The following is a 24,847-nucleotide window of genomic DNA, read 5'->3' as shown; positions in this document are numbered from 1 at the left end:
GGCTCTTCACACTTTTTTTTTTTGTATTGTCTAATAATCCTACATTCCATCAATGCTTATGAAAGGTAGGTGACCCAAATGGAAAAGCATTGATGGGATTAATTTTTCTCGACTATTCTATCCCTTCTCTGGGGATTTTCCACGGATGTGTGCTCACATCCTGAACACAGGGGTGGTTTCTTACAGCTCTTTGATTTCTTACTTCCTGATGCAATTCAGTAGACAGGAGATCTAGGGCAGGGGTGCTTTGCCTGGCTTGTTTCACCACCGTAAGCTTCCGTTTCTTCATTTGAGGGAATGAATGAATGGACTTCCCATCCTAGCCTACAGAGGACATCAGCAGCTCTGTAAAAGGCAGGGTCAGGGTCTCTTCCCAGGACCTTCAACTCACTTCTAATAGAATTCACCTAGCCAGATTCAATCCCACAGATTTTCTTTCTTTCTTTTTTTTTTTTTTTGAGTCAATGCCTCATTTCTGGGGTCACCTGAAATAACTGGCCAGATCCTCAGTCTAGAGCATCTTGAAGCCTCGTTGGCGATGCAGTGCCGCTTGAACCCAGGGATGCAGGCTGTCAGAGGTCTGGTTGTGGCCGCCGAGGACACGCAGACAAGGGACTCCAGCGTGTCGGCCTGGCCAGACTGGCGGGCAGCTGGGAGGTGGGAGGTCAGCCGTCATAGGCAGGGACAGGTGTGGAGAGTCTCAAGGAGAACCAAGGCATCTGACCTTGACCCTGTGGGTGATGGGGGAAAGTCTGGGTTTTCCTGAGAATCCCCGCTCCCCTGCCGTTGTGAATCACATGACTTCAGCTGCACATGGCCTAGTGACATGTCAGATCACTACAAAATCACAGCTTCTGTACACGGGCGTTTCTGAGTGACTGGTGCCATGCAGGAAGATATCTCTGACCCCAAACCTGAAGGCCAGCTTCCCTCCGGCCACCTCCTGTCTGTGAGCCTCGGCTGCCGTACCAGGAGCCAGAATCAAACCCTGTGGTCCTTCTGGAGCCCTGGCACTGGCTTATCTGGGGCAGAGTCAAGAATAAAAGGTTCATCCTTTCCTTCTTCCTCCACATGCCTTGTCTTGAATGCCTGAGCAGGGAGGGCTCCGGATACTGAGCCAAGACTATCATTCCGCTGATAGGCAAACCTGGGCCCGCCTGGGGCTCACGGGCCTGCCCTGAGATGCTGCAGATAACTGTGGTGGGGCTGGGATCCCAGCTCAGAGCCAGGCGGGCCTGACTCCCAGCTGGGGTGGGTCTCGCCTGCCTTCAAGAGGTTGACGGTGTGGCTGGCAGGGATGTGGCAGTGCAAGCCTCAGTGTGCATGCACAAGTGAGTGTGTGTCCGTGGGTGAGCAGAAGTCCCCCAGGTCACTCTGATAGCATCACCACCCCAGGTGCGCTCGATGGGCTCTCAGAGGTCATCTTGGCTGAGATCCCTGCCAGTGCGAAACCACTGGATGGCCGCTGTCTGAATCACCCACACCCGAGGCTGCCCATCTTCAGGGGATGAAGTGTGTGTGTGTGTGTGTGTGTGTGTGTGTGTGTGGATTATACAGGGCACTACTTCTTAGATGCACACATAAGTGTGCACCAGTGTCTGCTTTGACACAGCTAGGATCATAGTTACTGGTTGTTACCTGCACACACACACACACACACACACACACACACACACACACCCTCCCAAAGGGTCACTTGGGTCCCTCCAGGCTCGCAGGGCTGGAAGGACATTTCCATGCCTCCATGAAAGGCTGAAGTCCCATCTTTGAGCACCTACCTGGTGCCGCTGGACCTTCTGGAAGTGGAAATCCCCAGCCTCTCTGAGTCTGGAGGAAGCTGGCCTGTGTGGCCCCAGAACTTGCTCTGTCCTCCGATCTGGGAAGTCTGATCATTCCGAGCCCACCCAGCCAGGGAGTCTCATGGTGAGGAGGGGGACCATGGGGGAAGGTGTGAGGAGCACTGATTTCTGCATCCCAGCTTCAAACCCAGCTAATTCTGTCTGCGCATCTCCCCTGGCAAAGCCAGCACCTGAAGAACACCATGCGTGGTGAGGGATGGGGCCCCTCTCACACCTGGTTTCCCCTCGCTGATCTGTGAGATCAGCTCACGGCGAGCCCAGGAGCCCCAGGAGGGGAGGAGCCTTGCAGATGACAGGTATTTCCAGAACCTGCTACAGAGGCTGCCGCAGAGGAGACTCTTGGGATGGATGTATGCTGGGAGGGCTGCTGCCTGGCAGTCTGTAGCTTCAAGGAGGCAGAAGCCCCAGGCCGAACGAGGGCGTGGCAATCAGAGCAAAGGGAACGCAGGGAGAAGCAATCAGGGAGACTTCCAAAGGGAGGTGGTACTTGAGCTGAGCCTGGGAGGAGTCCAGCTGTCAAGGGTGTGAGAAAGGGGGGCTTCGCGCTGATGAGAGCGTAGAAACTGGAACTGCTTGGTCACTGAGAATCAATGTGGCTGGAGTCGGGGAGGGGCATGGAAAGATGATGGGAAAGGTGGGTGGGGCGGTTAGGGTGACTGCAGGTCGTGCAGACCTTGAAGGCCATAGGAGCAGGTTCTATGTGGTTTTGCCAGCAGAGGAGAGCCTGAGGCTTGGGAGGGGAGAGTGACCAGAGCCTCTGCTCCTTCTCGGCTTTGGGATGCAGCTGTCATAATGTGGTCGCCTGTCTGTATGTTTACTCAACGTGTGCTGGGCCCACTGGCTTTGTTCTTCGTAACCCAAGTGCCTCGAAGGGTGCCTGGCACACAGTAAGTGCTCAGTAAACAGATCCTTGATAAATAAATGTACCAAGTAAATCAGACTTTGGCCACCTGATGCGGAGAGTCGACTCACTGGAAAAGACCCTGATGCTGGGATTGATTGAGGGAAGGAGGAGAAGGGGACCACAGAGGATGAGATGGTTGTGATAGCATTGTCGACTCAAGGGACATGAGTTTGAGCAAACTCCAGGGAGATGCTGAAGGACAGGGAAGCCTGGCATGCTACAGTCCATGGGGTTGAAAGGAGTTGGACTTGACTGAGCGACTGAACAACAGCAAGTAAATGAGGCCTAGGTGTGAAAAGGACAGAGATTTTCATCAGAAAGTTGCTTTTTGAGAGGAAATAGGACTGGAGGCCCCTCTAAGAAGCTCGGCAATGGTCTATACAGGAAAAACTTGCCTTCAGCAGGAAGCAACCAAATGTCATCCTGGCTGAAATTAAAACCTAGCAAGGCACTTTTCAGCTTCCCTTTGGCTCAGCGGTAAAAAATTCTTCTGTCAATGCAGGAGCTGAGGGTTTGATCCCTTGGTTGGGAAGATCCCCTGGAGAAGGAAATGGCAACCCACTCCAGTATTCTTGCCTGGGAAATCCCATGGACAGAGGAGCTGGTGGGCTACACTCTATGGGGATGCAAAGAGTCGGACATGACTTAGCAACCAAACAACAACAATAAGGCACTTTTAGGTGCTTAATCTCTAAATAGTAATACCTTTCATGAGAGCCAAAGCTACTCTCTTTTCTTTGGAAAGATTTGATCTCAGAGCTCACCTCCCTCAGCCCAGAGCTCTTTGCAACAAGCCTTGCTGGTCTTGCCCTCCAGCCCTATGTCCACAACCTTAAAATAAGGCTCCTTCCCTTCCCTTCCATGAAAGGACTCAGCTGCCGGCATGGGAGTTGAGTAAAACCTCTGGGGCTGCTCACTTTCCTGAAAGCAGCCTGGGGCCTCCAGGAACAGTGTTCTCTCTCTGCAGGTGTGTGACCATCATGATGAGTGGACTCACGCCAAGCACCATCAAAAACTTCTACCTGGCCGGCTGCAAGGTGAGAACAACCTGGGCGGGCACACAGCATCTTGGGGACCCTTAAGAGTACCCAGACTCTGGGATTTCAGCTCCAAGAAATCTGTCTGATGGTACCAACCTAACAGTGCCCACCTTTTATTTTGCCAAGTGAACAATTTAAACAAACCATTTTATCTTTAAAAGGATATTTTAACATCCCCCCAAACAGAAAAGCTTTAATTGGGGAAGAGGGCGGGAAAAAGGACAGCCTTTCTCACCAAAACAGCAGACAACGTTCCAGGACATTCTTGGTGGAGCTGAGGGAAATGCATCTCCTCTGGGCCCAGGCAGTGTGTCAGGGTTGGCAAGGAATGATGTATCCTAACTCATTATCAGAGGAGAAAAGTGAGACCCAAGGCCGGTGGAGCTTCTGTGATCAGTCACAGACCTCAGTCCAGAGATTTTGGCATACAAGCCCATGTAACTAGTTGCATTTCAGCATGCAAGCCCACTTAAGTAGGTCAGACCGCTTAACTAGTTGTATGACCTCAGGCAAGAGCAGGGATGTTGGAGCCTCAGATTTTCCATTGGCGAAATAGGAATAATGATGAACCAACCTCATAGGGTAGCAGGGTGGATTTGACTCAAGCTAGTGCAGCCCCTTGAGCATCGCAAACACTCAGAAAATGTTATCAGTGCATGTGTTTTGGAGAGGTTTGCGCAGGGCTGCAGCGCGGCCCTTCTAAGAGCACGCTTGTTGTACCGTCACGTTCCAGCAGAGGGCGCTGAAACACCAGGGACTCCTTTCTACCTTAAAAAAAAATTTTTTTTTTCCGCCTGCACCCTTACTAGGGTGGGTGGAATCTTAGTTCCCCGGCCAGGGATCGAACCCACACCCTCTGTAGTGGAAATGCAGACTCCCAACCATTGGACCACCAGGGTAAGTCCCAGAGATTCCTTTCTCAATGGGGTTTTCCTGTCTTCTCAGTACAAGGAAGAGCCCCTCACCACCGCCTGTGAGAAATGGATGGAGATGAACTTGGTCCCTCTTCTGGGGACACAGATCCACCTCCGGAAAATCCCAAAGGAGCTGCTCCACAAGGTGCTGAAGTCCCCCAGGTCAGAGCGGGCTCTCAGGCAGGTGCCTCTGGGGTGGGGGCTGGGGATGGGAGGAGGGGATGGGTAGGGTGGATGGATGGGGTGGGGAGTGCCGAACTCACACCGCTGCTGGACATTGCCAATGTGCAGCGCTCCCTCCATCCCAAATGTGCCAGCCTCCTGGACAGCCCGGCCTCTGGAGGGGCCAAAACGGGGAAGGGTAGAGTAGGGATCCTTGGGGTGCCCGCTGTTTCACTGTGAAAGTGAAAATGTTAGTCACTCAGTCGTGTCCAGCTCTTTGTGACCCCATGGACCACAGCCTGCCAGGCTCCTCTGTCCATGGGATTTTCCAGACATGAATACTGGAGTGGGTAGCCTTTCCCTTCTGCAGGGGATCTTCCCGACCCAGGGATGGAACCTGGGTCTCCTGCATTGCAGGCAGATTCTGTCTGTCTCACCCACCCGGTAATGAATTAAGTGATTGCATAAATAATTTTTAAAATTCTGTCAATATTAAGACACATGCATCATGGAAAATTTGGAAACTAGGGAAAAGGAGAAAAAAAAAAAAAGCTCTTAGCCCTAAATCAGTTTCTGTCTCCCGCCCTGGCCCCTCCCCTTAACAGCTCTGAGTGAGTGAATGAAAGTCACAGTCCGTGGAATTTCCCAGCCAGAATACTGGAGTGGGTAGCCTTTCCCTTCTCCAAGGATCTTCCCAACCCAGGGATCGAACCCAGGTCTCCCACATTGCAGGTGGATTCTTTACCAGCTGAGCCACAAGGGAAACATTAACAGCTCTAGACCCAGGCATTCCACTGCCTGTATGACCTCTCTGACAGTTAAGGCTAAGACCTAACGTTTGGTGCCCTTGTCCTTTATTGCACCCCTTGCCCGGTGTTCCTCAGCCAGCTGTCATGCCCTTGGGAATCCTTCTGGTCACCACTTCATCCTCCCTGCAAGAGCAACACATCTCTGTGGGCTTCTGTGTGGGCACCAGCCAGAGGCCAAAGGTCCACACCTCCCACCCGGATCAGCGCAGGGCCCGCTAACCCAGGCTCGTGCCTGCTCTTAACCCTCTTCCAATCGAATCTCTAACCCAAAGGTCTTTAGCTCTGCCAGTTCGGCTTCTGTCTTATCCACGTGACCACCACAAGGCTTTCCTTAGACTCCAGCCAATGCTTGGCCTTTTAGGTTATTTCCAATGTTTCACTGATATAAATAGCACTTTGGTGACATTCTTTGATATATATTTATTTTCATCTCAGATTATTTTCCCACATTGAATTCCTAGAAGTGAAGTTCCTAAGCCAAAGGCGCTTTAGTTTTTATTAGTGTTTAAAAATATATTTTACTTGAAAATAGTTTCAAACGAATTAGATAACAAGAATAGTGCAAAGGCTATCTCAGCACCTTTTACCCTGTTTGATCCAGTCTCTGCCCTGTTTACTTTATCATTTGCATCTCTGTGTGTTTATTAGCAAGCATTTTTTAATCCTTGGAGGACAAGTTACATACATCATGTTCCCTAGTCCCTGAATACGTCAGTGTTTCACAATAAAGAGAATTTTTCTAATATAATCACGAGGCAGTTAACAACTTGAGGAAATTTGACACTGATGTAATACCTTAAGATCTTTTACTCAACACTAACCTTCATAGCATCCTTTTTCCTCCAGTGCAGGATCTGATTAGGACCACATATTAAATAACATTACCTCGGGAACTTGCGTCCTAATGGCATCCCCAGGCCCTGGGTGGGTTCCCATGATCATTTTTCCCTGGCTGTCCATGGCCTGTCCAGAAGCGTGTGCTCTCCACCCTCCATAGAGCAAAGGTTGTGCAACCCTTGAAGAAAAGATAAACAGGGCAGCCCTCAGACTTTTCGTAACACTGTCCGTCCCTTGGAAAGTCTGAGCTGTCCCTCCCCCACTGGTAGCATTTAACCAAGAAAGGGGAAAAAAATGTCTGACCACAGCCAGCATGGTAGCGATGGCATAGGCCCTAGAAAACGCTGGCTGGGCAGGAAAAGAGGTCAAGAACATTACGTGTCGAGCGTCTAGACTCACAGGCTTGGGGAGACATGACTGATGTGGAAACTGGGTCCTGCTCCTCGGCCCCTCCCCAGGAGGTGGCTGTCAGCACCGACGGTGCCAGGCTCTCCGGGCAGAGGCAGGGTGGGGGGCGGCCTGCATGACCTCGGGCATGTCATCAGCTCGTGTGCCCTGGAAGGCCCACACTCTCAGCTCCCAGACCTCGTGCCCACATCTTATCTTCCTAGGTGAACTCTTCCTGCCTGGTTGCTGTCCTTAAAGCTGGGCATCCTTCAAGCTGATGTCCTGCCTTAAAGCTGGAGGAGGGAGATGGGGAACAGAGGGCCAGAAAGAGGGGCCCAGGCCACACCCAGTGCCTGGGGTCATGGTTAGAAATTTACCAGGCTCGGGCTTCTCATCTGAGTGTCTGGTGGGCTTGGCACCACAGACCACACCTGGTTAAGAAGAGACCTTTGGGCGAGTTAACTTTCACTGAGCGCTTCTGGGTGTGTGCTGTGCTGTGCTGTGTGTGGTGGCCCTTTTAATCCCCACAACCCTATGCAGTAGGTCCAATTATTTTAGCTAAGATAGGAGGGATAATAAAAGACAGGGCTGGAGCTCGGGGCTCCAGGCTCCAAGGTCCAGGCCCCCAGCTTCGTGACTGCACCGTCTCCTCGTGTGTAGCAGAAGCCAGGTTTCCCAACAGCCGGAGCTCAGCAAGATCTGCACTGTCCTGGGAAGTCACATGGCCCCACAGCAGCTGTGGAAAGGTCAGCCCGGGGTCAGGGGTGGAGAGTCTCTTGGCCCCACTTAGCGTAGATTGTGGCCCATCCCAGTCTTGTGGTCATGGTGTTTGGGTTGGAAACGACGTCCATCTCAGCAGATGTTTCAATTTCGAGGCTATTCACCTTCCCCAAAGTCCCTTTGACTTCATCTTCCTTTGGGTTTTCTTTCCATCTTGTAAATGCCCTTCAATAAAACACACATGGTTTTCCTGACCTCCTGGGCCTCTGGTTTTCAGTTAATTTCCTTTTTAGAGGTCATCACTCAGTGACCCTGTTTCACTCACTCTAATATTATGGAAGCTTCATTCCAAATTCTGTTTTTCTGGAAGCCAGTGTCCGTGTTGACTTAGGAGGGTGGAGAATTCAGAGGGTTATCTCTCTAGTTCTAGCTGCACAAAAGGCTGCCCTGCAACCAGGGGGGACATGTCTCCCTCCCTGACTTCTGTCTGTGATACAAGGAGTCTCCAGGGCTCAGGAATTCCTGAGAACAGCCACCGCGTCCTCTACGGCATCTGCAGCACCGATGGGCTTCCCTCTCAAATGTAGAATTTCCTAAAGCTATTCATTGGAAGGACTGATGCTGAAGCTGAAGCTCAGCACCTGGTGTGAAAACCCGACTCATTAGAAAAGCCCCTGATGCTGGGGAAGACTGAGGGCGGGAGGAGAGGGGACGACAGAGGGTGAGATGGGTGGATGGCATCACCGACTCGATGGACATGGGTTTGAGCAAGCTCCAGGAGATAGTGAGGGACAGGGAAGCCTGGCGTGCTGCAGTTCATGAGGTCGCAAGAAGTTGGACACAACTGAGCGACTGAACAGCAACGCTTCTCTGGCTAATAATACCACCACCTACCAGTTATGAAGCACTGGGGTGTATGGAATGCTCTGAGTGGGCAATCAGGTCTCATTCCTACAGCAACCCCTTTAGGGGGTGTTCCTTGTGGTTTTCCCCTGCAGAATGGAGATCACAGAAAAGGATTGCTCCCCCCATGCAAAAAGAGAGTTGAAATTTGAACCCAGGTCTGAGTGGCCTCAACACCCATGGTTATTATCAGTTCACTGATGTGCTCTGCTCCAAACCTTCTTATTCCTTATTTATGGTCAGGCACATGGATGGTCATATTTTTTGTTATTAAAAAAAGTTACAAAGGTAGGAGAATAATACAGAATACAATTGGGTCCATCTCCTCAAATGAACACATGGTAAAATTTTGTCATAAATTGGGAAATAAAACATCCAACAAAGCAGCAGTCCCCTTCCCCAGCCCTCCCCCCACCTCACAGCCCTATTTTTCATCTTTCCTCTTGTCTTCCTCCCTTCCCTAAAGTCAACCAAGCCACTGTTGTGGATTTGTGTGCATCCAACCCATGAGATTACATGCTTGCTACATATATGTACATGCAAAAATTATGCACAATACGGTTTTGCAAAGGTTTAAATTTCTCATAGTGATTGTGACATTCTGCTACTATTCACGAACATCATGTGACTTATTCTCTCCATGTTGATATTTTTTTTTCCATTTATTTTTATTAGTTGGAGGCTAATTACTTTACAATATTGTAGTGGTTTTTGCCATACATTGACATGAATCAGTCATGGATTTACATGTGTTCCCCATCCTGACCCCCCCTCCCTCCTCCCTCCCCATCCCATCCCTCTGGGTCATCCCAGTGCACCAGCCCCAAGCGCTTGTCTCATGCATCCAACCTGGACTGGCGATCTGTTTCCATGTTGATATATTTGTACTTAATCAGCGTTTTTAATTTTAGTTGTATGAGGCTCCAGTAGATGAACAGACAGCAAGTTTTTTCATTCGCTTCCTAATGTCTTTTTGTTTGGTTTGGCTTCCTTTTTTGCTAGGACAGTCAGTGCTGCAATGGGTAACCTTGTTCATATCTTCTTGTTCAATTGGGCACGGCTTTCCTTGTGGCCTATATTTGGAAGGAGACATTTATTGTTTATGTATAGTTTTCTAACACACACAAAATAGAGGACAATGTCTTGTTAAAGGCACTTTTACACCCATTACATCCCAGTGGCCATTTGTGAGCCCCTGTAAACACATATAGAGCAACTCAGATGTTCACCTATATTGGAGGGAAGTTTAGGATCTCTGTGAGTTCCATCTTGATTCAGATTGTCAGAACTCTTAGGTAAATGAAAATATGTTTGAATGTCTTCAGTTGATTATTTCCTGTAGGAACTAATATGTTAGGGTGATGCTTGGATTTCATCCTAGTGTAAACCCAACCGATACTTGGGTTTCCCAGGTGATTCAGCGGTAAAGAATCTGCTTGCCAGTGCAGGAGACACAGGTCTGATCCTTGGGTCAGGAAGATCCCCTGGAGGAGGAAATGGCAACCCACTTCAGTATTCTTGCCTGGGAAATCCCGTGAACAGAGGAACCTGGTAGGCTACAGTCCATAGGGTCGCTAAAGAGTTGGGTACAACTTGGTGACTAAACAGCAACTGATACTTGGCCTAAAAACCGAGGAGTTTATTTCAACAATTATCCATCATCATAAATTGTAACCAGGGTACTTATCTGTGGAGTTCTTGATTACTCCCCTTATGTTGGTAAACCCCTCTTTAGTAAGGTCTCAAATAACTTTCTGGGCATGGGGACCTCAAGCATGGGTTCTGCAATAGAAGACGGGCTCCCCAGCCCAGCAGTGGATGGAGTCCTGGCAGAGTTCTTTCTGGGAACCTCGCTCCAGGAGGTTCTATGAGCTCTCCACTCCTGTCTCACCGTTATCGCCCAGACAGTGACAGATTCAGTCCTGTCTGGCCATAGTCAAAGCCCATGCGTCTGTAGGTGCCTAAAAATAAAGAATAGGAAAGAGACCGTTCTACTGCATCCAGAAATAGTGGGAGAGGTGGGAAGGTGACATTCCTGCTGCCCTTGGAGTCACGACTCAGCTTGGCTTCCACCCACCATGACCGCTGAAGTGGTGGGTGAAGAGGCTGTGATACATTTTGAAGCCAGGGTACATCTCCATGGTCAGAGACAGGAAACATCAATGGGTTTAAGAAACGTTGCAATGACTCCTTGGAGAACTAAGTCAGAGGCTGTGAGAGGAGCTGTTTGGGAAGCATCCTTTACAGAGCTGACTTCATGGGCAGCAGCATCCTCTCCTCATCCCTTATTTCATGATTTATTCTCTTTTTTTTTGTGGTGCACAATATGTGGGATCTTAGTTCTCCAACCAGGGATCAAACCCACACCCCCTGCATTGGAAGCACAGAGTCTTAACCACTGGACCGCCAGGAGAGTCTCCCTTGTTTCTTGTTGAGGTGCAGGCACAGTGTGGGCTCTGGAGCCAGGATCCAGCCCCACCACCTAGGAGTTGGAGCTGCTGTCCTCTGAGCCCATTACTGTGTCCAGGCCCTGTGCTAGGCAAGCGGTATGTGTGGTCAGCTCAGTATGTCTGTGTGTATGTGTTAGTTGCTCAGTCGTGTCTGATTCTTTGCAGCCCTGTAGACTGTAGCCCACCAGGCTCCTCTGTCCATGGGATTTTCCAGGCAAGGATACTGGAGTGGGTTGCCATTCCCTTCTACAGACGATCTTCCTGACCCAGGGATCAAACCCTAGTCTTTTGCCTTGCAGGCAAATTCTCTACCATCTGATCCACCAGGGAAGCCCAGTCAGCTCAATATTGGTCCCTCAAAGATGTCGACAACCCAGCCCCTGGAACCTGTGAAAACGTTGGGTTGCACGGCAAAGGGGGATAAAGCTTGCAGATGAGACTAAAGTGGCAGTAGGATGACCTTGGGATGGAGAGGTCACCCTGGATTTCCTGGGTGGCCCTAATGGACTCACCAGACTCTTCAGTGTGGGTGAGGGAGGAGGAAGAGTCAGAACCAGAGGGAGCTTTGAAGATGCTATGCTGCTGGCTGGAAGATGAAGGAAGGGGCCACAAGCCAAGGCATGCCAGTGGCCTCTAGGAGCTGGAAAAGACAAAGAAACGATTCTCCCCTAGAACCTCAGGAAGGAGCATGGCCACGCCCACACCCTGATCTAAACCCAGTGAGGTTCATTTTGTACTTAGGGATCCTGGAACGAAAGACTGAAGGCAAAAGGAGAAGGGGGCAGCAGAGGATGAGGTGGTTAGATAGCATGACCGACTCAATGGACATGAATTTGAGCAATCTCCAGGAGATACTGAAGAACAGGGGAGGCTGGCACGCTGCAGTCCGTGAGGTCGCAGAGTCAGAAATGAATTAGTGACCGAACAATAACAAATTTGTGTTGTTTTAAGCCACTTGGTTTGTGGCAGTTTATTACAGCAGTGACAGGAAACTCATACAACTCATAAAAACTCACCTCACACAGCCTTCATAGTACAGTCAGTCTCCTACACACTTCAGGTTTCGAGCTTTCAAAGATGTGAGTGTGCATTCATGCATGTCCAGTCATAAGTTAGTTCCCGTGCCTGGCCTACCTTGTCACATGTGTGCACCCTCCATAAGGAATCGTGTTTTTGTGTACTATTCTGTACAGTACTGTATATGGTACAGTATCTTTACTTCAAGTCTAGGATGTCTGGAAACAAGCATAAAAGCAGTGGTAAATAGCTAATTGTGTTTGTTGGGTATCTAGGCTAAGTTTGTAGGAAAGTGTGAAAGTCTTAGTCGCTCAATCATGTTCGACTCTTTCCGACCCCACAGACTGTAGCCCACCTGCTAGGCTCCTTGGCCCATGGAATTTTCTTGGCAAGAATACTGGAGTGGATTGCCATTCCCTTCTCCAGAGGGTCTTCCTGACCCAGGGATCAAAAGTTTGTTGGACTTAGGAGCAAACTGGACTTCCGAGCTTGCTCTCAGAAAGAACTTTGTGTATGTAGGGGACTTACTGTATCCTCTTAGCAATGCCTGTAATCGCTACATTACAGATGAGTGAGTTGCAGCTGCAGGGCCGGAAAGAAGCCTGCAAGAGATTCCACAGCCAATTTGGGGCAGAACTGACCCCTGCCCAGGTCTGACCTCTGCCCAGGTCTGACCTCAGAACTGTGTGACTCTGGACAAGTTATTCCTCAGTTGGACCTGGGATTGGAATATGACCAGTGAGGCATTCACCTTGGGTGCAAAGTTTAAGGGACACCAAAAACCTCAGCCATTGAGATAAAGTGTATCTTAGTGCAATATTTTACAGTGAAAATTAACATGATGAACAAAACGTTAAATTTTTAAATAAACAGGGTCAGCCTCAGTAATATCCATGTCTCTAAAGTGTGAAAGTGAAAGTGTTAGTCACTCAGTCATATCTGACTCTTTGCGACCCCATGGACTGTAGCCCACCAGACTCCTCTGTCCATGGAATTCTCCAGGCAGGAATACTGGAGTGGGTTGTCATGCCCTTCTCCAGGGGATCTTCCTGACCCACAGATTGAACCTGGGTCTCCTGCTTTGCAGGCAGATTCTTTACTGTCTGAGCCACTAGGGAAGCCATATCTATAAAAGTAAGGAACGTATCCCAACTTTGCAGGGCTACTGGGTGGAATTTAATAAAAGGACTTATGGAACCACCTTAAGAACCCCGTCTCCTGATTGGAGCTCATTCAATGATGGTCATGATTTTACAGCGCACAGCAGGTGGGTGAAGCCTCAGGCTGGCTGAAGATCAAGCCCCAGCCATGCCAGCTGAGTGACCGCAGACTTGGTTCCTCTCTGTGAGCCCACCTACAGACTCAGGGTGGCATCGCCTCCTTCCTGAACTCACTTTCAACTCTTCATTTTCACATGCACAGCATGGTTTTTGCGACTCAGTGGACTTCTCAATCTTTTGTTTTGGCCAGGTTGTTCACTTTCAGTGAGTTTCACCTTCTGAAAACGCTCCTTTTGTGGGTCTACCTGCAGCTCAACAGCAAGACTGAGACGTTTCCGATGTACGAAACCGTGTTGATGTTTTTCAGCAGGTAATGTACCTTAGTGTTGATTGACAGATTGTACATACACTGTTTCTTTGCTTGGAATACCATGGAGGAAGCGTTAGTGATACTGTTTTTCATAGTATCGTTCAGAGGGCTTACAATGCAGTTTTCTTATGGGATCTAAGATCATGGGATAACTCTGCACCACTAGGTAACTTTAAAAAGTGTATCATAGGGGTGATGAGACAGTTATGTGCGTCTGTGCCAGGACTGTGACAGTCACGTGCTGTGTGTCCAGTAAACGACGTGATACAAAAGGTACTTTTTTTCCCTCAGGAAAATTACCATTCTGTATTGGCCTTGAGTTTTTCATACTTAAAATGTACCTAAATCAGACCAGAGCATGCTGGCTTGTGTTTCACTAGGTAGTAGCATTCCAAATATTCTGGGCAGATGAAAAAGCATTTGAACTTAAAAAGACTTCATAGCATTCATCTAGTCTCTTAGACTCTCTAAGCTTATAAATTCTAAATCTCAACATTTCAGTGAAAAATGACAATTACAGAAAAAGGGGATATAGGTATACATATAAATGATTCTCTTTGCTATACTGCAGAAACTAACATAACATTGTAAACAACTATAATAATTTTACTATATTCTGATAATTTTACTATACCCCAATTAACTTTAAAAATAAATAACTATTACAGATTAGGATGGCCACCATTTAATTATGCTTACTAAATGCAGCAATTCTGATCAGTACTTTCTATTTGTAATCTCATTTAATCTACATAGTACTTGGAGCTGGTTTTATTATTCCCATTTTACAGATGAGGAAACTGAGGTGGAGATGACTATCTTGTCAGAGATCATACATGTGATAAGGGATAGAGCCTGACTTGAACCCAGACTTGCCAAATGCCAAGAAGCCTCGCTTCCCATTCCTGGAATGAGAGGGTTCCTCTCTTGTGCATGCTGCAGCTGGTTCAGTAGTGAACCCCTGGGTTTGGTGTTTAGAACAATCCTGAGGCTGCCGCTAGGTTCAGTGTTGCTATTAGCCAGTTACTTGAAAAACTGCCTTGCAGTGCATCTTCTTCCCCTGCCGTGTCCTCCTCTGCCCGTGTTTTCCATCTGTTCAGCCCATTAGCAATGTCAGCTTGGGTAGTATGGGGCTCAGGAACAGGCTGGGGGTGAAGGTGAAAACAGTAACCTATATTGCATCTCGTTGTTGTTGTTTAGTCCCTCAGGCCTGTCCACGCCTTTGTGCCCTGTGGACTGTAGCCCACCAGGCTCCTCTGTCCATGGGATTTCCCAGGCAAGAATACTGGAGTGGACTTCCATTTCCTTCTCCAGGAGATCTTCCTGGATCAGGGATCAAACCCATGTCTCCTGCCTTGGCAGGCAGATTCTTTACTGCTGAGCCACCTGGGGACCCCATTGTGTCTTTTTAGCCTCTATTAAAACCTTGTAAATACTCTCATATCGTCTAAGCTGGTTGCTGAGTGTGGTAGTCCTATGGGCAAAGAGAGCGCCGGGAGGATCTACCCTAGATGGACTGTCTTACCTTCATGGGCAGGCTTACCTTCTGTTCCCCACATCAGCAGGGATGGGGGCTTCCAAGCAGGATAAGATGCGTTCAAGGAAGTCAGGAGATTCCTTTCCTTTTGCACGAGTGCATTTAGCAGACAAACACACCTTCCACATATTCATCAGCACGTTGACCTGCTTAAGCCAAGTTTCGTTGGCCTTGTTCCGAAGTAGTTAATCCTTTCCTAGAACATCAGTGCACCACGTCAACTAAAGAGCCCATTTTTTCCTGTCTCGTTATTGGGAGAAAGCAGTATTCATTGCCAGAATGATATGTCCTTGCTTAGCTTCTATATAATTTGCTTTGAACTCGAATGTCTTAAATCCACACCCCCCCAACTCTTTTAATAGCCCAAGAGGCACTTTTTCCAGTGAGTCATGCACACCAGGAAAAGTCACTACTTGGCACCAGGTTAGCTCTCCTACTGGAAACGTCTAGAACCAGGAGATAGGAAATGAGCTAGAATGTGGGTGATTCATTTCAACTGTTTTTTACTGGGAGAGGAACAAGTGGAAGTGAAGGAGCTGAGGATTCCTGGCCCTGCCTGAGCTGGGGTCTCGAAGCTTCCTCCTGCCTGGGGGTGGGTCTCACCGTCATAGCTTCTCCATTCCTCCCGAATCCACAGTGATTCCATTTTGGTCCCAGACCTCAGTCCTCCGTGTGCATTTCTCCGAGGCCCCTGAGCCTGCAGGGATTCCCTGTTGGAAACTGTTCACGTGTTTCCAAATGGCCTCCCCGCCCAACCTGAGCAGTCGGGATGGTGTCCTCTACCTGGCGCTGTATTCTCTGACTGCAGGGTGGGAGACAGTCCTGTCAGCCTGCCCACCTGCCCTGCATCCCTTCTTCCCTCAGTCCCTCCCCTTCCCTCCGGCAAGCTTGGTGTCCCCTTGGGAGAAAAGACGAGACAGTCTGGACCTCAGATGCTCTTCCCCCTGCTGGTCACCCAGGCTCACCCCCACCTTGGAGGCCTGTGGCCCATTTTTAGGACTATCGGTGGCTCACCTCCCATCCCAGCTCACTCCCCACCTATGGGTGGAGCACCTATGGGAGCACCATAGGTCCTCCCTGGTCAGTGGTGTCACCTCCCAAATGCGTGTCCTGGGTGTTCATTGGAAGGACTGATGTTGAAGCTGAAACTCCAGTACTTTGGCCAACTGGTTCGAAGAGCTGACTCATTTGAAAAGACCCTGATGATGGGAAAGATTGAGGGCAGGAGGAGAAGCGGATGACAGAGGATAAGATGGTTGGATGGCATCACCGACTCGATGGACATGAGTTTGAGTAAACTCTGGGAGTTGGTGATGGACAGGGAGGCCTGGCGTGCTGCAGTCCCTGGGGTCACAAAGAGTTGGACATGACTGAGTGACTGAATTGAACTGAACTGAGTCCCCAGACTCCTTAGCCAAGGGATCAGCAGTCACCCTCCCCAGCACCCTGACTCCAGCCAACTGTGCCTCCTTTTCTCTGTCCATCCGTGGAGGGGACCCCGTGGGAGCCTCACCCATTGGTTCCTTATGAACAGCTTGGTGGGCACATGCGTTCTGCCTCCCCAGTCACGTCATCAGCAGCTTGAAAGGGAGGCTTTGTAATCCTTTATTGTGACCCCAGTTTACGGGGCACCATGCTGAGCATGTAACAGCTTAGGGAATGATGAGATTCCATCAAACATGCATCAGAGAAGTGGGTCTTTCTATGCCGATGCCAGACTCAGAGAGCAGCATGTCTGCTACAACTCAAAATCGGAGGGGTGGCTGATAAATCTCCTTATTTATTTATTTATGTATTTAGGCCACACCCTGCGGCATGTGGGAACTTAGTTCCCCGACCAGGGATGGAGCCCGCGCCCCTTGCAGTGGATAAGAGCAGAGTCTTAACCCCGGAACGCTAGGGAAGTCCCTCCATCTTTATTGACGCGTAGGGCCTGTTTGGTGGACTAGACTAGGATGAGTTCTAAGGTTTTCATGAGGCTCAGCGAGAAATATTGTCTCACCAGGCTGGTGATGCCAAAGCAGGATGTGAGCAGGCACTGGTGGTGCCCAGGCTCTGTGTTGGCCTGAAGATCTTCAGGGCTGAGCCTCGGAGCAGCTGGCCTGAGGGCTCGGGCTGTCAGAAGGCACCTCTGCTCCCAGGGTGGAGGAGGGAGCCTGCGGGAAGCCATGGTCACCTGGGGCCAGAATTGAGTCACCAGGAGAGCTGAGCTCCACAGTCCAGTGAAGACAGAGGGAGCAGCTAGGCTGGGAAGTTTCCACGGCCCCAGATGGGGACACGCCAGGAGCGTTGAAAGGTAGGGCAGAGGACCAGGCCTCGGGAGACAGTACAGGCCTGGGAATGAGAACCAAGGAAGCTGGCTGTTTGGCCCCATGTTTAAAGTTGCATCTGTTGTTGAAATTATATACATGACAGAGTGGCTTAAAAGAGCAGTCAGAGTGGACCGTCACAGCACGGGGACCTCCGCAATGGGACTTTCATAACGTGACAGCGGCAGGACTAGCTGCCTGAATGTCTGACCAGCCAAGAGTGAGGCTGAGCTGCACCTCCGGGTTCCAGCTGGGCCAGTGGTGGCCCAGCGTCCAGAAAGGAGGGTTTGGAGCAGCAACTGAGCCAAACGGACCAGACACTGCTTTGCTCATCTGTCTTGGCAATGTCTTGAGCTAGGAGGGAAGGTATTTGAGTAGTTAACTCCTTCGGCACCACTGTACCTGCAAATAAAGACGTATGTTCAAGTCTTTTTCACTCACTTGTGTTGTTTTATTCACCTATTTTTTTTTCATTCATTCAACATAATTATTGGACATTTTCTCTATGCCAGGGGCACCAATGGTGGCTCAGAGGGTAAAGAATCTGCCTGCAATGCAGGAGACCCGGGTTCGATTTCTGGATCCGTAAGATGCTGGAGAAGGGAATGGCTACCTGCTCCAGTATTCTTGCCTGGAGAATTCCATGGACAGAGGAGCCTGGCGGGCTACAGTCCATGTGGTCACAGAGTTGGACATGACTGAGCGACTAACGCTAATGGGGACACCAGTGGAAAGTTAAACGGGCAATTTATTTGCCCATCACCGTATTTAAGAACATCTTCAAGCTTATTTTCATTTTTGTCTAAATACATCAATATAGAAAGGGAACATACGCGTGTGTACACTTGTATGCACACACACACACATACATACACATGCACAGGCATACAGCTCAGCACCCACAGCCTGTTTTCCTGGCAGTAGTTAATTTAGAAAAACAAATAGGCTGTCCAGAATTAAATTTAACATTTCCTTGTAAGAAAAACAAAAAGTGTAATCAAAACCGTTGCCTTCATTGGTCCATGGAGGAAAAGTCATCATTTCATTCCACTTAGCAATCTGAGGAGTCCAGGGGAGCTGTAAAGACTCATCCATGGGAAAAGGGCCAGAGGCAAATTTTCCACTTTTTTTAAAGTATATTTTTCATCAAAATAGAAAACATACAGTGAAGTTCACAGACCTTAAGTGAATAGCTCAATTAATTTCTGCAAAGTGCACACACCTGATTAGTTACTCACTCTTTCCCACTTTTGCAACCCCACGAACTATAGCCCACCAGGCTCCTCTGTCCATGGGATTCTCCAAGCAAGAATACTGGAATGGGTTGCCATGTCCTCCTCCATGGGATCTTCCCGACCCAGGGATTGAACCCGTGTCTCCTCCATTGCAGGCGATTCTTTACTGTATAAGCCACCAAGGAAGCCCATAACTAGTACCCAGACCAAGAAACAGAACTTGACCAGCCCCCTAATGTGTCTTATCTCAGTCACTACCTCTGTCACACCACGGTAAACAATATCCTGCTTTCTTTGACTAGGAGGTTGTCTTGGCTGCTTTTGAATTTTATATAAATAGAATCTTAGAGCATAGACTTTTCATGTCTGGCTTCTTTTACTCAACAGTATGTCTGTAAAATCTATTCAGGGATGAATGGCCAGGGAGGGTAGGGGCTTACATTTGCAAATTGGTGGTGGAGCTGGGTGGACCTGGGGTGCCTAGTTCTTCACATACATCCTTTGACTTTGAGATCTTAGAGTTAAGGGCAAGTCATGAACAGACCTGTTATTCTTGTCTTTAGCTGCTTTATTAATCCCTAAATGGGTCCCTTGCAGACACTGCAAGGGTGGATTCCAGCAACCTCACCAGAAGGAGGTCATTGAAAGCAGTCAGTGAAGTCAGTTTCCACCCAGTCCCAAATATTAGATTTCCCTGACCTCTGCAGTTAAGTCTTCTCCTTCCTAGTGAAAGTAAAAGTGCGAGTCGCTCAGTTATGTCCAACTCTTTGTGACCCCATGGACTGTAGCCTCTGTCCATAGATTTCTCCAGGGGATCTTCCCAACCCAGGTCTCCTGCATTGCAGGCAGATTCTTTACCGTCTGAGCCACCAGGGAAGCTCCTCCTCCTTCCCATGTCCTGTCCAAATCTGACCCAATTTTTACAGAGCTTAAGGACTCCTCCTGGAAGTCTTCCTGGATCTCACCTGCACACTGGGCAGATTCCTTCTCTCAGTTTCTTGCAGAGAGAACAAGAGCATATGCTGGCTGTGTGTGTGCACCCTGGTCTGACAAACCCAGCACCACCTTCTCACATATACCTCTCGAGAGGAGCCTCCAAGGAGAGCCACCCAGCCATGCCCTGTATCCCTAGTGGCCCAGCCCTCAGGCATCTGGAATGAAATATACCATAATGCTGGGTGCCAGGTCAGGCAGAAGCCATGCATTTCCTGTGATTAATGGATGGTGTTTGCACATGTAACCATGCAGTGTTCATAAAACTGGGCAACCCTGGTATGAAACTCAGATCTCTATACTGGAACATTCGTTTGGAAGTATTCCATGAGTCATGGACATGAAGGTGGTTAAGTTGTTCTCTCTCAGAGTCTCTCCATTAAGCCCTATGCAGGGAGGTTCATATATTTCAAGTCAGGGTTTCTCATGTCCTGACTTTTGCGTTTCTAACCTGTTTGATTTCTTCTCTGACTCTGACCACATGGCTCCCGTCCCCCTTAGCTTGGCTTTCAGGAAACTGAATCTCGCTTCTTTTCAAGGTGCCTACATATCATCGATTCCTATTCCCTACTGCCTTTGCACTTCCCTCACCTGGCTTCTTGGCTTTCCACCCAAACTGTGCGTGCCTGCTCAGTCACTCAGTTGTGTCCGACTCTTTGCAACCCAATGGACTGTAGCCCACAGGCTTCTCTGTCCATGGGATTTCTCAGGCAAGAAAGAATATTGGAGTGGGTTGCTATTTTGTACTGCAAGGGATCTTCCCAGCCCAGGCATCAAACCTGCCTCTCTTGCATTACCAGAAAGATTTTTCACCACTACGCCTGGGAAGTGGGAAGGGAAGCTACCTGGGAAGCCCTTCCACCCAAACTGGGTGAACCCCAAACGTCCTCTTCAACCATAAGAGTGGAGACTTTGGAGAACACAAGGAATATGTGTCTGAACGCAGGAGGCCCTTGCAAAGGGCAGTTAGAGTCATTATTAGATAACATTTCTAGTCTCAGTTTTGCCTTTGGGCAAAGGTCAGGACCGTCTTCATCTTCCTAGTCAAGATGACATTGACTGGTCTCGATATATGACCAATAGGACTTGGCCTGACAAATAAGCAGACGGAACCCCATGAGCATTTAGGAAAATTGGCATAGACTAGCTTGGTCTGTGCATGTGTGTGTGTGTGTGTGTGTGTGTGTGTGTGTGTGTGTGTGTGTGTGTGTGTGTGTGTGTGTGTGCGCGCGCGCACATGCACTGAGCTGGAACTGCATTCCTAGAAGTAAGCGGAGGGGTAGGATAGTAGGACTGAGGCTGGTGGGTCGGCAAGGACCAGTTCATTCATCCAGTTAATTCACTTAACATTATTGCAAGCTGGCAGACAGCCAGACACTGCAAAGGGTACCATGAATATGAGTAAACAGAACCGATGAAAACCCCCATCTTCACAGAGTTGACAATCCAGGCAGCAGAGCCAAACGTATTCCATAAATGAGGTGTGTGTTGAAAGGTGTCAGCCATGAGTCTGAGTCCCACTACTGCTGTTTACTGACTGCAGGTTAACAATACTCCCTCCTCAGTCTGACGCAGGTTCATTCTGACTCAAAGCAGAGGCCCAGCACGGCGCTTGGCAGGACGCCCTGAATCGCAGTGACATTTGGTGGGTGATGGTGGTGCTGGCGACATTCAGAACTGTTGTTTCTTTACCACACTTTGGTGTCGGGAGCTGAGGGGACCATTTCCTGCTTCTTGGGTTTCAGAAGGCGTCCTGGTCTTCTGCACCGGGTTACCTTTTGGAAAAAAGCCCTTTCCCCTTCTCATCTTGTATTATCGCCCCCAAGTCGGTCATGTATTTCAAACTTCACTTTAAAATATGAAATATTCAAACATTTCTCATAGAGACAAAATAATTTTTAACACCAGTTTTTTTACTGAGGTAAAAAGTACATAACAACATAAAAATGACCATTTTACCCATTTTTACCTGTACATCTCAGGGGCATTACGTACATTCACACTGTCATACAAGGGTTCCCATCATCCTTCTCCTGAATTTGTTCTTCCTAAACTGAAACTCCATACACATAAAGCAATAAATCCCCATTCCTCTCTCCCTCCGCCCCTGGCAACCAGCATTCTACCTCTGTCTTTGTGAATTTTACTGTTTAGCAACCTCATCTGCTTCCCAGGTTGACTCAGTGGTAAAGAATCCGCCTGCCAAGCAGGAGACACGGGTTCGAACCCCGCGCCAAGAAGATCCCCTGGAGAAGGAAATGGCAACCCACTCCAGTATTCTTGCCTGGAGAATCCTACGGACAGAGGAGCCTGGCGGGCTACAGTCCGTGGGGTCTCAAAGAGCCTGACACAACTTAGCTTTTAAACAGCAGCAGGAACCTCATAGAAGTGGAGTCATACAGTACTTTTGCCCTTTTGTGTCTGGCTTATTTCACTTAGCATAATGTCTTCAAGTTTCATCTGTGCTGTAGCATGAGTCAGAATTTTAGAGTGTGCATTTAAAAGGCTAAAATTTGAAGTGCTGGGCTAATGGGGCTCTGAGTCTGAAGGGTAAATGATTCTAACTGATGACAGGAGGGAGGAAGTGAGAAGGTCATGGCTGACCACAGCTCTAAAGTGACAACCTGTGCTGGTCTGATGGAGACTTGTCCCCGGCACTGTCTTTCAGGAGGTCAGAAGGAGGGGTTTGTCCCCAGTGCCTTGTGAGCAGATCCCAGAGCTGACCTGAGTGTATCTTTCAGTATCAAGGACTATGAATCATCCTCCCTAAGAGGCTCATGCTCCAAGGGTTTCCAATGACTTTAAGAGTCAGACACCATAGCCTGAAGCTTTTCTCAGAAACGTTAGTGTGTGCTCAGTCGCTCAGTCGTATCTGACTCTTTGCGACCCCATGGACTGTAGCCCACCAGGCTCCTCTGTCCATGGGATTCTCCAGGCAAGAACACTGGAGGGGCTGCCATGCCCTTGCTAACCCCAAAGTGTCTGTACAGACACAGCTCAGCACCGGGGGGAAGCCAGGCCAGCCTTTGATTCCACCGAACAGCCTGTGAAGGGGCTCCGACTGCACAGCCAGCTTCCCCGCTTTATGTGACGTAAAGAGACTGGTGAGTGTGTTCATCCTTGGCCCAGAAAATCCAGGTGCGACCAACCCCCCCAACCTTGACCAGAGGAACTGAATTAGGTTGATATGCTCGGGCTGTCTCCAGAAGTCCTGACAGAGCCCTGGCTCTGCTGTGGTCCGCCCCCTCAGCTCTAGGGGCAAGATTACACCCATTGATTCAAAGGGGTTGGACCACACCACTCAGATGTTTGGGGAATTTAGAGAATTAGCGGCGGAGGCCACTGTTTTCTTCCTTTGAGGTGGCCTGGAGCTCCGTCAAGTTAGAGGGTGGCAGCCTTGGACAGCAAGGAGACCAAACCAGTCAGTCTTAAAAGATATCAACCCTGAATGTTCATTGGAAGGATGATGCTGAAGCTGAAGCTCCAATACTTTGGCCACCTGATTCGAAGAGCTGACTCATTGGAAAAGACCCTGATGCTGGGAAAGATTGAAAGCAGGAAGAGAAGGGAACGTCAGAGGACAAGATGGTTGGATGGCATCATTGACTCAATGGATATGACTTTAAGCATACTCCGGGTGATAATGAAGGACAGGGAAGCCTGGAGTGCTGCAGTTCATGGGGTCACAAAGAGTCAGACACATCTTAGGGACTGAGCAACAACAAGTGATAATGAATGCCACCAAGAACTTGATCCTGCATTTGACTGGCTCCAGTCCAGGTCTCTTTGCCTGGGAGGAGGAGACGATGGTGGTAATGGTGAGGACCAGAGTACTCTGGTGGAACCAGCAGCTGTGCCCAGCGCTTCACAAGAACTGTCACCTCTACTTCTTCCAGGGAAAGTACATGTGACCATTGTACCCCCGACAGAGAAGGAGATGGAAGCCTGGGGAGGCGAGGTCCCATGGCTGATGGCTGGCTGCCCCAGGACTGGAACCTGGTCTGTCTGGCCCAGGGACCCCAAGCATGGCTGGGCAATGGATGAGCTGACTCGTGACCTGGCCAAGTCAGCCCCCGTCAGTACCACTTCCTGTGACCCAAAGGGGCCTGTCTCAACAAAACCCTTCCAGAATCCTCTCGGGGAGGAGGTCTGTCCATAGAGGTCCTGGCTGACGGTTGTTAGGTCTGAGTGCCTCTCACAGGGAGCCTCGGGTCCCTCCTTACCCTCCCAGCATCCTTCCCACAAGCTGTGGAGTTGGCGCCTGGGGGCTTCTGAGCTGGAGGGGACATCTGTCTTCTAGGCAGTCCTTTCCCGTCTGGGCTGAGACCACATTAACCTGCAGCTCCAGCAAGTTCGGTCTCCTCTGGGGCTGCTCTGGGCTGTGGGAGCCCTTGCCGAGAGTACAGGTTTATTCCTCAGAGCACGAAGCTGGACTGGGGGGTTGTGCCATCAGCCCCTTCTTCCCTCCTTGACACTTGCTCCCATCATGATGCCGCCCAGCTTCTTCCATTAAGTGGTAAGAGAGAGGCAGAGAAGGAAGTGGCATTTAAGTCAGAAAAAGGAGGCAAGCAAGAGTTTTTGTCCAGCTAAGAGGTGCGTGTTTCTTGGGGTACTGGCATGGCCCCCACTAGCCCAGCTCTTACTGCCCTGGGTAATGGAGGGCTTGTTTCAGGATCAATAGCTCTTCACTCCTGGAAGTATCAGCCTTCCTTTATTTATGCCTGGTCCATCCACCCCAGAGACAGGTCCCCAGTGATTGCATGCTAAGTTGTTTCAGTTGTGTCCGGCTCTGTGTGACCCTATGGACTGTAGACTGCCAGGTTCTTCTGTCCATGGGATTCTCCAGGCAAGAAAACCGTGAAGTGGGTTGCCATGCCCTCCTGCAGGAGATCTTCCCAACCCAGGGATCGAACCCTATGTCCCTTACATCCCCTGCATTGGCGGGCAGGTTCTTTACCACTAGCACCACCTGGTAAGCCCAGGTCCCCAGTGGATTCTAATAAATAATCATTGAATTTGCATTCACTCATTTGTCTTCGTGCTCCAGCCCCTTTCCCAATGCCTCAGCATCCCTGATCTTCTCTCCTGGGACCACTGCCATGGAGAGGAGTTGGAGAGCCCCAGGAATTCCCAGATCTTGTGAAAACAAATGGTCCCCAGTCAGGGCGGTGCGCACCCCCA

The 24,847-nt window shown here is 49.4% G+C and overlaps 1 protein-coding gene across 1 annotated transcript in view; it reads left to right on the top strand.

Annotated features, from left to right (window-relative positions):
• The window catches only part of BTBD16 (BTB domain containing 16), a 50,135-nt gene that overhangs the window by 16,409 nt on the left and 8,879 nt on the right, over window positions 1-24,847 (top strand). Inside the window, exons 7-9 of the mRNA XM_043477225.1 lie at window positions 3,731-3,800; window positions 4,749-4,879; window positions 13,473-13,592. Of these exons, the coding sequence (XP_043333160.1) occupies window positions 3,731-3,800; window positions 4,749-4,879; window positions 13,473-13,592 (321 nt within the window). The remainder of the gene's footprint in view (window positions 1-3,730; window positions 3,801-4,748; window positions 4,880-13,472; window positions 13,593-24,847) is intronic.

The sequence above is a fragment of the Cervus canadensis genome, chromosome 8 (assembly GCF_019320065.1).
Source record: "Cervus canadensis isolate Bull #8, Minnesota chromosome 8, ASM1932006v1, whole genome shotgun sequence".
Classification (NCBI taxonomy): domain Eukaryota; kingdom Metazoa; phylum Chordata; class Mammalia; order Artiodactyla; family Cervidae; genus Cervus; species Cervus canadensis.
The sequence above is the reverse complement of the archived record's forward strand: the minus strand, read 5'-3'. Positions and strand labels throughout refer to the sequence as shown.